This window comes from Triturus cristatus, chromosome 6 (genome assembly GCF_964204655.1).
Source record: "Triturus cristatus chromosome 6, aTriCri1.1, whole genome shotgun sequence".
Classification (NCBI taxonomy): domain Eukaryota; kingdom Metazoa; phylum Chordata; class Amphibia; order Caudata; family Salamandridae; genus Triturus; species Triturus cristatus.
This window is the reverse complement of record NC_140589.1, coordinates 1,090,478,483-1,090,491,854: the sequence shown is the minus strand read 5'-3', so window position 1 is coordinate 1,090,491,854 and position 13,372 is coordinate 1,090,478,483. Positions and strand designations below refer to the sequence as shown.

Below are 13,372 nucleotides of genomic sequence, written 5' to 3'. Positions count from 1 at the left end.
GAAAGGTAATTTAGAAAGGAAGGGAGAGAGAGTCAAAGAGAAAGCCATTTCTGGGCCAAGAAAGGAAGACACATTTTCACAGACTATGGTTTTTACGAGTATGGGTGCTGGACATCAGTGTCAATTACACCGAGTGCAGGAAGGAATCAAAGCGACACTGATGCAAAAGAACCCATGCCGTCATCTACTGTGAAACTTAGGGAAAATCTCATAAAAGACACTCGTTATAATGTAGTAAGAAAACGTGCAAGAGAGCTGAAGTGCTAAGGTAGAAATTCTACACTCACCCACACTTGCATTCCTTCTTTCAGGCCCACAGTTCACTGGCAGCATCTTCAGTGCACTATTCTCCAGCGTTTTGGGGCTTATGGTAGACAGTCTACAACCTCCAGGTCCACCCCCCGCCTGCAGTACATCCAGCCACCAGCCTTTGACGTGGGAGTCCTGCCAAGAATAATCCCATCAGCGCGAGTTCACCGATATATTCCACAATAAGGCCTCACCAAAGCTAGTCATGCACTGTGGGGGGAGGGGCGCCAAACTGAATTAAAAAGTAGGCCGTCAGGGTGTAGAATGGCCGATTACTCCACATCGTCCCCACTTTATAACTCGCCCACCCTGCTCCTGTCGCCTCTCTGCCCCTCCTGCTCACTACCTGTCCTGCACCTCTACACTTCTGTCTCTTCCTGTTTCTGCCCCTCTCCACGACGCCTGTCCGCTACCTTTAATCACTTTCCACCCCGTTTGCCCTCACTGTCCTCGCCGCCTGCCCTTTACCTCTGCCCTGTTTCTGCCCTTGCTCCTCGTGCCCTGCCCCCGAGTGCCCGGACCTGCAGCTCAGCAGCAGCGTTCTCTCCACAGCCCAATGAAGCCTATCCTCTGCCCAGGGCTGTCCCAGACACCAAGGGCCGGGGGGTGTGTGTGAATGGGCGCGCACTTAGGGGCCTTTCACAAACAAAAGTGACACTCGGGAGGGAGAGCGCGGCGGAGGGGGCGGGGGTTAGGAAAGGCCAAAGTGAGAGCAGAGGCACCAGCAGCCCAGGTGCCCCCCATATCTCCGCAGAGATCACGCTGCCCCCACCCCACCCCTTCCGAGGAAAACACACACATACAACATGCACCGGGTCTGACCCGCAAGGGGCTGCTTTCCAACCCCCCAGAGCAGGGACCACCAGGGGGCCTGCCTGGGAAAACAAGCACGCCAAATGGGAGGACATCTGAGAAAACGGGCTGTAGTGGGGAGAGGGGCTCCTACAAATCAAAACGGGATGGGGGCCGCCTGCAAATTAAACACAAAAAGAAAAAAAAGGACACCAAAGCAACAAAAACAGCGGGGATGCCCAGCCGTGAAAGATGAGGGGGGCGGGGTTCGAACAAGTGAGGAGCGGAGCGGAGATCTTGAATATTAATTTGGCGCTGCTCGTCAGAACAGAGTAGCCCGTTTTTGCTTCAAACTGTATTTTTTTAGGCCGGACTGAGAAGTCAAAGCAGCCCTGGCAAATGATACCAGTCCAGCCCCCATGTGGTGCATAGCGAACGGAGGGCCCGCCTAACAAATTGGCAAAGTATGCACAGAGTAACTCCTGATGGAATAGAAGGGAAGTGGATTCGGACACACGCCACTTACTTCAAAAGGTACTGCGGGATGGCGCAGCCTTAGAGCTAAAAACGAATCCTTACGGGGGAAAGTTGACAGGAAATAAAATATTTAAAGGGCAGGAGCCGAGAGCAGGGGGAGAGGACAAGCACACCACCGCCTTTCTCCGAGGCAGAGCAGAAATGCCTTGGAGAAAGGCAGCGTCCTTTTTGAATTCGGGGGCGTGTTTTGCTGTTGTCTCCTCCTTGAGACTTCTTGCAAAAAACACGCCCCCGATCCGAAAAGGACGGGGCCTAATCTGAATGACTGACCTCTTCTCCAATGGCTGGCCAGCATTCAAGAGGCCAGCCAATGGAGAACAGGGGAGAAGAGGGGCGGGTTCAAGCCCCTCTTTTCCAAGTCATTAAATCTCTCGACTTCCGGTTCTGCCTTCGGCAGACCGGATGGTCCCGAGACCTAAAAATGACTACGGGTAACAGTGGATTTTGGAGAGCGGTCAACGCCCCCTTTTTTTTTATAACAGAGAGACCGATATTATAGACATGGCCATCTATGGAGATAAGTGGGCAGAATTTTTTTCGGGGCTTTACAATGCTGAGATCACTGACGATAACACGACAGCGACAGTAGTACTGGGAATTGAAGATAACATTGAACCTGGACCGTTCCCCTAGATATTGACATTTCGCTTGAGGAGGTCATTAGATCCATAAAAGAGTGCCTCAGGGAAAGCACCAGGGCAGGATGGCGTCCCGGTGGACGTCTACAAAACTAATATAGGGTTATGGGCCCCACTTCTAATGAATGTTTTAATCAGTTGTAATCGCTATAGGCTCATTCCCACTTGGACCGATGCAATTGTGATACCCATATTCAAATAGGGGGACAGAAATGAGTCAAGTTGTTACCGCCCTATCTTCTTACTGGATGCTTTTATTAAAGTTGCAGGGAGGGTTATTTTAAATAAGTTACAGGCATGGGCCGATGTGACAGGAGTTCTATCAAACTATCAATATGGATTCCGCTCAGGTTTAGGCACAATTGAGCAGGGACTCAATTTGTCATTAATCATAGATAAATAACAAAAGCAAAGAAAGGCAAACTTTTCCTTACGTTCGTGGACTTAAGCTCCGCCTTCGACTGCGTCAAACATGATAAGCTGTGGGACATACTTAAAGATCCAAAAGTTGACCCACCACTGTTAATGTTTATAAAGGAATTGTATAGGGGGGCTAGGGCGAGGGTCCGATATGGGAGACAGGGGGAGTGTTCACCCAAGTTTCCTATAAAGAAGGGGGTGAGGTAAGGGTGCATACTTGCACCCCTGCTTTTCTCGCTTTATATTAATAGCTTAGGACAGCATTTGAGTGAGCACCAACATGACTACCCAACCATTAAGGATACACCTGTCCCTATCCTATAAATGGCGCGGACTCGGTTTTTCATACATTTCTGATATCATAAAAATCAACCCATTCCTTTTGTGGCATAAGTTGTGGGTATCTACAGAGACAGGTTTTAATAGAGACGCAATTATGGATTGTCTCAGATTAGACAGGGTGGCTAATATGTCATGGATTAGTTACATAAAAAGAATGTCACATAACATTGGCCACCCAGAATACTTTGATACTCCGAGCAGTATGGAAACCGTATCCAGAAAAATGTTAAAAGCGCACTGCCTGAACCATCTAGAGAACAAGCACTGGCTCATTGAAAGAGAGAAGAAATCAGTCATGGAAAACCATTTGATGACCACATGCACAGGTTTACAACCTTATCTGGCCTTAGTATAGAGTAGTTTCTGCCGTATGCTTTTAGCCAGTTTTCATTGTGCGTCTTTTTTTAGATTGATCACATTCCCTGAAACAAATGATTGGACAAACAATTCATCCATATGTCCATTTGATGACATCGCAATACAAACAACTTTGCACAGCACTTTGTTTTGTAAATATTATGTTGTAGTGAGGAAAAAGTTTTTAATGCCTATTCTTAGAAGCTGGGGCCTAAGACAATGTAGAACAGCTTTTTTAAGGTTACAACTGTTGGAAAATAAACAAATAAATCATTATAGTAATTTCTTCCTTTTTAAAGGCTATTAGGTACCGGAATACTATGTGAAGCTTCTGTTAAAATTAGTTCTCTGTATCCCTCTGTGTACATATATGAATTGTCTTTCTTGTTGTGTATTATGTAATATAATAGTGAAAATACGGATTTTTCTGCTCATGCCTCTGAACCATGTAATATTATCGTGAAAAGTTTTTATCTTTTTAAACATTGTGATTTTATGATTTTTTTATCTAACAAAAATCGAATAAAGCTGATTTGATTGATTGATTAAGGGTAACTGCTCTTCCCGGATCTGCGCTTCCTGGCGCGGAAAAAGAAAGAACTGACGTCAGTGCGCGTGGGCGGCATCTAAGTAACGCCTGCGACGTCATCTCGGTGACCACGACGCCAACGACGGACGCGGAGCCGCACAACGCCACCTACCGACGGGCAGGGGTACTGCTGACGAAAACTTTCCGGATCCAGTCTGACGCCTGGGGATATTCTAAGGTAAGGAATCTATCACCATGTGTTTCTTTCAGATTTAAACAACAGACACGGGGGTGGGGGATCAGAGAAACAATCGAAATGGGAGGAGGGTGGGAGGTTAGGCGACAACTGACAGTGCTGTGGGTGGGCAAAACACAATCGAGAGTGGGAGGAAGGTGGGAGTGCAGATGGAGTGCTTGTTCATAAATAAAGCAAGAAGAAAAAAGCGTGATACAAAAAAAAAAATGTCTTGCTCTGCTTTGGAATGCATTTTAATTGTGCGTTCCAAAGGCGTGCCAGCCATCTTATATGCTGATCTTTTAAATGTGAGTAGAGAATGTAGTGTAAGGGCTAGAGTGCTGACCTTGAAGCTCAAGAACATGGTTCGAGTCTCAGCGTGAGGCTGAACATTCTGTAATTCTGGACAAATTATGTTTAATCGCACTGTGCCTGTGAATGTTTCCATGGAACTGGTGCTCGTGCTTGGATTTAAAGTAACATCTACTTCAGAGTTACCTCCTACCCAGACAGCCCAGTTTTATACTTGCATGAGTTTGGTTACTAAACATTGCTTGTCATTTACTTTAATTCAACTGATACTTATGTAAAGCACTCTGATACATTCGGGTCGACTTCGAGCGATCTTAAATTCATAAAATGAAAGAAGGAACAGCGGGGGGGGGTTGGGAAACAAATACAAAGGAGTGTGGGAAACAACAGCAAAGAGATTAGGTGAAGGGTAGAGTACAAGAGTAAAATCACATGCAGCTACCAAACATGCTTGCTCACAGATAAGTAGGTCAACAAAAGTGGATGAAAAGGAGTATTTGGGCCAATCTCCACTTAAGAGAAAAAAACACGAACAACAGGAAATAGCATGCTGCAACCAAAAGAAACGGAGGAAAGTTAGGTTGCAAGCACATGAACAAATGAAAAGTAAGGGTGAAATGTAACCCCCTTTTAAGATTTATATTAAATACAATAGATTTCACACGCACACCGAAACCTACCAGTTGCAATTCAAGCGAAATAAATAACCAAAACGGTCAAATCCAAGTGTTCCTGTCATGCAAGAGTTGTGTGATAGTTTTGGGGGCTTCCATATACAGATCTGACTTGTGGCATCATTGGTCCTAGGTCAGTCACTTTGGGATTAGGGAAAGACACAAAAACTAAAACTGTCACCAGATATGAACAGAGCAAAGTGCCCATGATCCTTGCGCAAAAAAACACCCTCAAAGAGATATTTATGGAAAATCAAAGTTGTCAGGACAGGCTGAATCACACATTCCTACTCATATTTGATGTTTTGAGATCAAAAACAACCAAGTAAATACCTGTCCGGTGATACAAGTGTACAAGCTTTCTTTCCAGAAGACGACGACTGTTGAAGAACTGCTTTTTGGGAAGCAATGCTTTGACTACAATCAATGGTGGATGGCCCACCTTGTCCATGAAAAGTTGATTCCACGCTTGCAAAATTACTCTTACTTGTGCTAAAAGAGTATTTCCCTTTAAGATAACCAGAGTGAAGTAAAGGCAATTCATCTGAAGCACTTTCATCGAATGAGGACTGTTCTCCGTCAGCCTTCATGTTTTTGACTGGCAACAATAGGAGTTCCAACTGTTCTTTGGAATCAACAACAACTTTAGGATGAGTATTTTTTTGGGATGGGCAAACTGTTTCTGTTGACTGGCAAATGTTGGAAAATATCTCTTCATTCATTTTTTGTAAAGTTTCCGGCCTTTCTGCATTATGATTATCTTCATGTATGGAAACAATAGAAGTGTTTGATACGTTTTGTATATCTTCAGCGCTTCTGCTCATACGTAGTCGGGCTCTCCTTGAATGCACTTGCAGTGAAGGGTCAGGAAATATAGGCAGGCTACTAGAACGCTGTCGCTGATATGCAGTGAGATGGAAGCCTTGAGAATTAAGCAGTGAAGATTTAGTTCCTAGGATAATAAAAAAATAGAAAGCCGCACAAATCAATGTTATTCCATTACTATTGCCTAATAAATCAGTATACATATTATGAATCATCTTGATTTTAATAGCTACTAACAAAATCATGACAAAGCAAATTTGCACACTTAATCGCGCAAAGAGAAAAAAAAGCTTGGCATTTTAGGTGTAACCAATCAGAGTTTAAAAGCAGCTACTCCTTTGTCAAACTCTGCTAAAAGGTGGACTTGTGGGGCTTTCTCTGAAGATGCTGGCAACAAATAACATCTCCAGAAGCAATATATAAGTGGTGAAAACATTAGAGATCAAGGTGCTAAGCCAGGAATGAACACTGAGTATTTAGGAGCTTTAAATTCAGATCGTTCCTCTCTATTCTGCCCGCCTCAGAAACATTGGCAATGATAACAGGGCTGCTCTTTTTTTTTTACACATACACAGACTTGTATGTCTTTCAGACAAAATCCCACATCACCTTTTCTTTGAAACATATACATAATACTGTCAAACACAATGTTGATATACATAAAACATACACACCAACGTGGGCGTTTCAGTGGTCATGGTAGGAGGAGAGGTACTGAGAGTCACATTAGTAAATCCAGTATGAAGAGGTTGGTGGTGGTGATGCTGTTGGTAGTCTTAGAAGGTGGTGACAGTAGTACTGGTGGTAGCGACAGTCATGATGTTGATGGTGACAGTTGCAGTGATGGTGATGCTAATATGATAATTGTAGTGGTTGTGATGGGAATGGTGCTACTGGTGATGGTGGTAATTGCACTGATAGGGGTAGTAGTAATGAAGTTGGTAAAGGTGATGCAGTAGTTGTAGTATTAGTGGTGATAGCCCGTCAACATAGAGGGCTTGGCAGTAAAAAAAGAAAAGTATTGGTGTATATACTGAGGCAAGGAAAGGTCCTCTAAAAACAATACTTGCCTACCACAAAGTGATTAAATCAATAACAACTGTAGGGACAGAGTAGAAGCCAGGACCGTCATAAGCTGTTGTGGAGGAGGAGTGTAGGATAGAGAGGCTGTACGGGCCATTGTGAGACAATGAACTGGTGACGAATAAGTTACTTACCTTTGGTAACAATGTATCTGGTAGCGACATATTCCAGTTGTAGATTCCTTACCTTTAGAATTTCCCCCAGGTGTCCGTCTGGATCCAGAGATTTTTCTTCAGCAATACCCCGGCACGTTGTTATGCGACGTGGGTCGGCTCCGGGTCAGTCTTCGTGCGAACTGGAAATGACATCGCTGGACCTATATGGATGCCGCCAGGACCTGCTGCAGTCCGCTCTTAACAGACTTTCCACGCCAGAAGCACAGAGCCATGAAAGGTACTGACCACTGGTGCATCAAAACTAGGGCCCTTTAAGGGAGTCCCTATCCCTAGAAATTAGCTTGCAAAGCGGGGAGGATGGGTGGGGAGGGAAGGAATCTACAACTGGAGTATGTCTCTACCAGATGAATCGTTACCGAAGGCAAGTAACATATTCCTCTGATAGAGACTTCCAGATTTAGATTCCTTACCTTTAGAATAGATACCCCAGAAATACCAACCCTGGAGGAGGGTTTGCAAACCAAGACCAAACAAGGATGATCTGAAGGAGCAAACGAGCAAGTAGTGTCTGGTAAACGTGTGAAGGGATGCCCACGTTGCTGCTGGACAGATATCCAGGACGGGGACTCCACATGCTAACACAGTAGTTTCTGTTGTTTGTCTAGTAGAGTGCGCCCGTGACCCCACAGGAGGGTCCTTCTTTGCCAAGGTGTAGCCCAATTTAGGGCAGAGGACAACCCATCCGGAGATGGTTCTATTATGCACCTACCAAACCTTCTTGGCACCCAAATAGCCAATGAAGAGTTGATCTTCCACCCAGAAGTCTTTCGATCGATCAACATAAAAAGACAACGCACGTTTTGGGTCCAGGGGGTCGAGTCTCTCCTCTTCCTTGGAATGGTGCTGGTGTAAGTAAAAGGTGGGCAGGGTAATGGACTGTCCCACATGATAGGGCATGACCAATTAGGGAGGAATGAAGCTTTTCTTCTTAAACAACTCTATCTAGATGGACAGATAGATAGATAGGGGGGCTTGGATGATAGAGTCTGGAGCTTGCTAACTCTGCGAGCAGAGGTGACGGCAATTAGAAAAGCACTCTTAAGGATTAGAAGCCTGAGAGGGCAATTGTGAAGAAGCTCGAAGGGAGCACACATAAGACAAGTTCAGACCAAATTTAAATCCCATAGGGGCATTATGAAAGGAGATGGGGGAAATAAGTGAGTAAGGCCCTTAAGAAACTGAGTGACAATGGGAGATTTAAATGAAGAAGGCTGATCTGGAAGTCTCAGAAAAGCAGAGATAGCTGAAAGATAACTCTTAAGGGTGCCCAAAGCAGAGCCCTGACAGACCAAATAAAGTATATACACAACAAAACCTCTGAAAAGGGGGCAGAAAGGGGATCAACAGCCTTTTCGGTGCACCATGCCATAAATTTGTTCCATCTACAGGTGAACACCGATTTAGTGGAGGGACGCCTGGCTGCCAAGCTCTCAATTGCCGCCGCTCAATTTCCATGCAAGGAGGTAGAGGTGGAGGCGAACGAGTTACTTACCTTCGGTAACGATATATCTTTTAGAGATTAGTAATGGATTCCTCACCTTAGAATTACCCTCAGGCATCAGACTTGATCCAGAGAATTTCTCTTCAGCTGTACCCCTGCATGTCGGTAGGTGGTGTCGGTCGACTCCATGCTCGTCGTTGGCGTCCTAATCGCCGGAATGACGTTGCAGTATCTACTTAGACGCCGCCCCTGCGCGCTGTCAGCTCTTTACACAATATTCCAAGCCAGAAGCGCAGAGCCATGCTAGACACTGACCACTAGTGCACAAAACTAGGGCCCTGAAGGGAAGTCCCTTACCCTAGAAGTCAGTTCGCAGAACAGAAAGGATGGGTGGGGTGGTGAGGAATCTATAACTAATCTATGTCTTACAGATATATCATTACCGAAGGTAAGTAACTAGAAGTGTGGCTCAATGGTGGAGAAGTGTGGCTCAATGGTTAGAGCGGCAGACCCTGATGCAGAGGTCTGGCCCGGACCAGGGTTCAATTCCTGCCTCGGCGGGTCTTGGGCTCAATTTCCCCAGACCTGGTAATTCTCGCCTCAGTGCCTATTCTAATCACGGGTCCCACTCTGCAACTCTGGGCAATAGCTTGCTTAATCTCCACAACGGCCCCAAAAGCGCTAGGATGCCTGGCTTCACCTTGGGGGTGCCCAGGAGTTGGCATTTCACAGGGAAAGGCCAGGAAGGGTTCCACAGCGGTATGTGCACAGCGCCTGAGAGACCCTTTCGGGGGTGTGCGGAGCGCTATATAAATGCACTACATTTACATTCATCTGAAAGAGACAGTTGGTTATGGATTCCTCACCTTAGAATAGATACCCCAGCAATACCAAGGTGGGTCTGCGAACCAAGTTCACACCAGGAAGTCCTGGAGAACAGAACGGCCAAAGAAGCCGTCTATCTGGACTTGGCTCTCCAGGCAGTAGTGTTTAGTAACCGTGTGCAAAGAAGCCCACATTGCTTCCTGGCTGATATCATGAAGGGGGACCCCACGTCCCAAAGCAGTAGCGGCTGCCGTCGTCTTAGTGGAATCGGTACGCAACCCCACTGGAGGTTCATTTTGTCGCTAAGGAATAGCAGATTTTGATGCAAAGAATGACCCATTGGGAGATTATAGCTTTTGCACGGCCCGACCTTTCTTGGTGCACAGATCTAACAAAGAGCTGGTCATCCACCCAGAATTGTTTTGTGCGATCAAGACAGAAGGAAAGCACAAGTTTTGGATCCAGACGGTGGAGCCTCTCCTCCTCTTTAGAAGGATGCGGGGCAGGAAGAAGGTGGGCAAAGTGATCGTCTGTCCTATGTGGAAAGAGGTAACCACTTTGGGGAGGAAAGAAGGCCTAGTGCGAAGGAAAACTTTGTCTGGATGAACAGCCAGGAAAGGAGGTTTTGAAGAAAGAGCCTGCAGCTCACTCACCCTGCGAGCAGAGGTGATGGCGACCAGAAAGGCAGTTTTAAGTGTCAGAAGTCTGAGAGGACAGTTATGTAGTGGCTTGAAATGAGCGCACGTAAGATAGGTCAGAACCAAGTTCAAGTCCCACTGAGGCATTAAGAAGGGAACAGGAGGAAAAAGATGAGTAATGCCCTTAAGGAAGCGAATTACAATAGAGGTCTTGAAAAAAGAAGCTTGGTCAGAAATGGACAAAACATAGCCTTTTAGAATGCCCAGAGCAGAGCCCTGCTGGGCCAAAGAAATAATAAAGAGGAGAACCTTAGAAAGGGGGGCACAAAGGGGATCCACAGATTTTGCTGCGCACCATGCCACAAACTTGTTCCATCTACAGGCGTTTACTGTTTTTCTGGAGGGACGCCTGGCTGCCAAGATAATGTTACAGACTTCGGGAGGAAGGTCAAAAGCTGTCAACTGTCGCCGCTCGATCTCCACGCAAGGAGGAGGAGGCTGGACAGGTTCAGGTGGATGACCGTTCCCTGCTGCTGCAACAGAAGAATCCTCCCAAAGGGGCAGTCCGATCGGAGGATCGATGGCCATGTGCAAGAGCGCGGGATACCAGACTCTTGATGCCCAGTCCGGAGCCACAAGAATGACTTGGGCCCGGTCGTGCTTGATCTTCTTCAGCACTCTGGGTAGAAGTGGTATAGGCGGAAAGGCGTATAGAAGACCGCAACTCCACTCATGATGAAAAGTGTCGCCGAGCGAGTGCCACCTTTGAAATTCCAACACACAGAATTGCTGACATTTTGCGTTCTCTTCAGTGGCGAATAGATCTAACAAAGGCTCTCCCCACTGCTGAAAGAAACCCTGCACCACCTTCGAGTAAAGATGCCATTCGTGATCCATCATGCACCGGTGGCTGAGTTTGTCCGCCCTGGCATTCAGAGAACCTGCCAGGTGTTAAACCACCAGTGACATGCCCTGATGTTCCTGCCACTTGCAGAGACGAAGTGCCTCGTGACATAAGGTCCACGACCCCACCCCGCCCTGTTTGTCGCAGTACCACATGGCGATGGTGTTGTCTGTGAACACCTACTCTACTCTCCCTTTGACAGAAGGAAGGAATGCCTTTAGTGCAAGACGGATCGCCCGAAGCTCCAGAAGGTTGATGTGGAGCCCGGACTCCGCCAGAGCCCAGAGGCCTCTGATCTCAGTCTCTCCCATGTGGCCCCCCCACCCCAGAAGTGATGCATCTGTCACCACTGTGAACTCTGGTTGGGGAATGCAAAGAGATCAGCCATTGACCCAGTCCTGGTTAATTAGCCACCACTGCAATTGGCATGCAGTGCCCTCCGAGACCTGAATGCAATCAGAAAGATTCCCCTGATGCTGTTCCCACTGGAACTTCAGGTCCCACTGCAGAGCCCGCATATGCCACCTGGCAAAGTCCACCAGCAGGATGCAAGCGGCCATGAGGCCCAGTAGCCGCAGGGTCATTCTGACCGAAACCTGGGATGGAGGCTGAAAGATCGGAATCATAGCCTGAATATCCCGGACTCGCTGCTCAGGATGCTAAGCCCGAAACTGTGCGGTGTCCAGAACTGCTCTGATGAAAAGGAGCTTCTGAGAGGGGATCAGGTGTGATTTTGGCACGTTGATGGTGAACACCAGCGAATGCAGGATATCGACTGTAGTCTGGAGGTGGGAGACAACAGCCTAGGGTGAGCCCGTCTTCAACAGCCAGTCGTCGAGATAGGAGAAGACTGGAACACCTGATCTGCGCAGATGAGCTGTGACAACCGCCATCACTTTCGTGAACACCCATGGGGCGCTGGAAAGGCCAAAAGGGAGCACGGTAAACTGAGAGTGCTCATGGCCTACCGTGAACAGTAGGTAACACCTGAAGCTTGGCAGGACGTGGATGTGAAAATAAGCGTCCTGCAAGTCCAACGCTACCATCCAGTCTCCAGGGTCGAGGGCAGACAGGACCCGAGCCAATGTAAACATTTTGAACTTCTCCTTCCTAAGGAAGCGGTTAACGATCCTGAGATCCAAGATAGGGTGCAGGCCTTTGTCGTTCTTGGGCACCAGAAAGTAGTGGGGATAACAAACACAACCTACTTCTGGGACAGGAACTCGTTTGATGGCTCCCTTGGCCAGGAGAGCCATAACTTCCTGTTGGAGAAGCGCCAGGTGATCCTCCGACATTCGATGGAATTGAGGTGGCATGGATGGAGGGGTAGTCTTGAAGGGGAGGGAGCAGCCCCTTTGGACTATCTGCAAAACCCACCTGTCCGACGTGATGTTGTGCCAGTGGGGGATGTGATGGCGAATACTGCCACCCACTAGTGAATGGTGACCATGAAAGGTCGGACTAGGAAGGCTTGGAGGATGCTGCAGAGGGGGTGCTGGTGGACTGGCCCGCCCGCTGGCTCCCAGACCCACGACGGCGGGTCCCACGTCCCTGGCCGTGCAGAGGCTGGGCAGCTTGCACAGGTCTGTGGCTCTGGGTGGAATTTAGCGGGGCACCCCTTCCGTAGCCACAAAAGTGGCGAAAAGCAGACTGCACGGGGTGAAAGGTGGAAGTGAGGCCCAAGAATCTGGCCGTAGCCCTAAAGCGCTCAAGCGCGTTGTCTGCTTTTTCACCGAACAGGCGACGGCCATTAAAGGGCATTTCCAAAAGAGTAGATTGGACATCGCCCGAAAAGCCCATGGACCTCACCCAGGAGTAGCATCTAAGAGCTACTGATGTGGAAATCGTCCTGCCTAGCGGGTCAGCGGTGTCCAGCCCACATCGAACTTTGCTGCGTCTCTCTCTTTGGCCACTGCACAGGAGAGTACAGCCTGGGCCTCCTCCGGGCATTGTGGCAGCACTTGTGTGACCGAATCCCACACAGAGTGGGAGTAATGGCCCACGAGACATGCAATGTTCACCGACCGCAGTCCTAAGCTGGAGGAAGAAAACATTTTCTACCCAAGGTGGTCCAGCTTCTTGGATTCCCTAACAGGTGGTGTAGTAGGAATGCACTCTTGGAAGTCGAGGCTTGGACCATCAAGCTCTCAGGGGTGGGGTGTTGGGAGAGGAAAATGGGGTGCCCGGGGCCAGGCGGTGGCATTGGGCAAAAAGCCCCTGTGTTGAACTTAGATCACGTGCCTTAAAGGATGTCCGTAAGGGCCTCATTGAACGGCAGCAGGGGCTACGAAGAGGCTGCAACCGGTTGAAGCACCTCGGTCAGGAGGTTGGTCCA

The 13,372-nt window shown here is 47.8% G+C and overlaps 1 protein-coding gene across 3 annotated transcripts in view; it reads right to left on the bottom strand.

Annotated features, from left to right (window-relative positions):
• Positions 1-13,372, bottom strand: part of LYST (lysosomal trafficking regulator) — a 3,752,809-nt gene that overhangs the window by 2,018,706 nt on the left and 1,720,731 nt on the right. For all 3 annotated transcript variants that reach the window (XM_085611970.1, XM_085611971.1, XM_085611972.1), the window contains one exon: positions 5,479-6,097. In XM_085611970.1, coding sequence (XP_085468096.1) covers positions 5,479-6,097 — 619 coding nt within the window. The remainder of the gene's footprint in view (positions 1-5,478; positions 6,098-13,372) is intronic.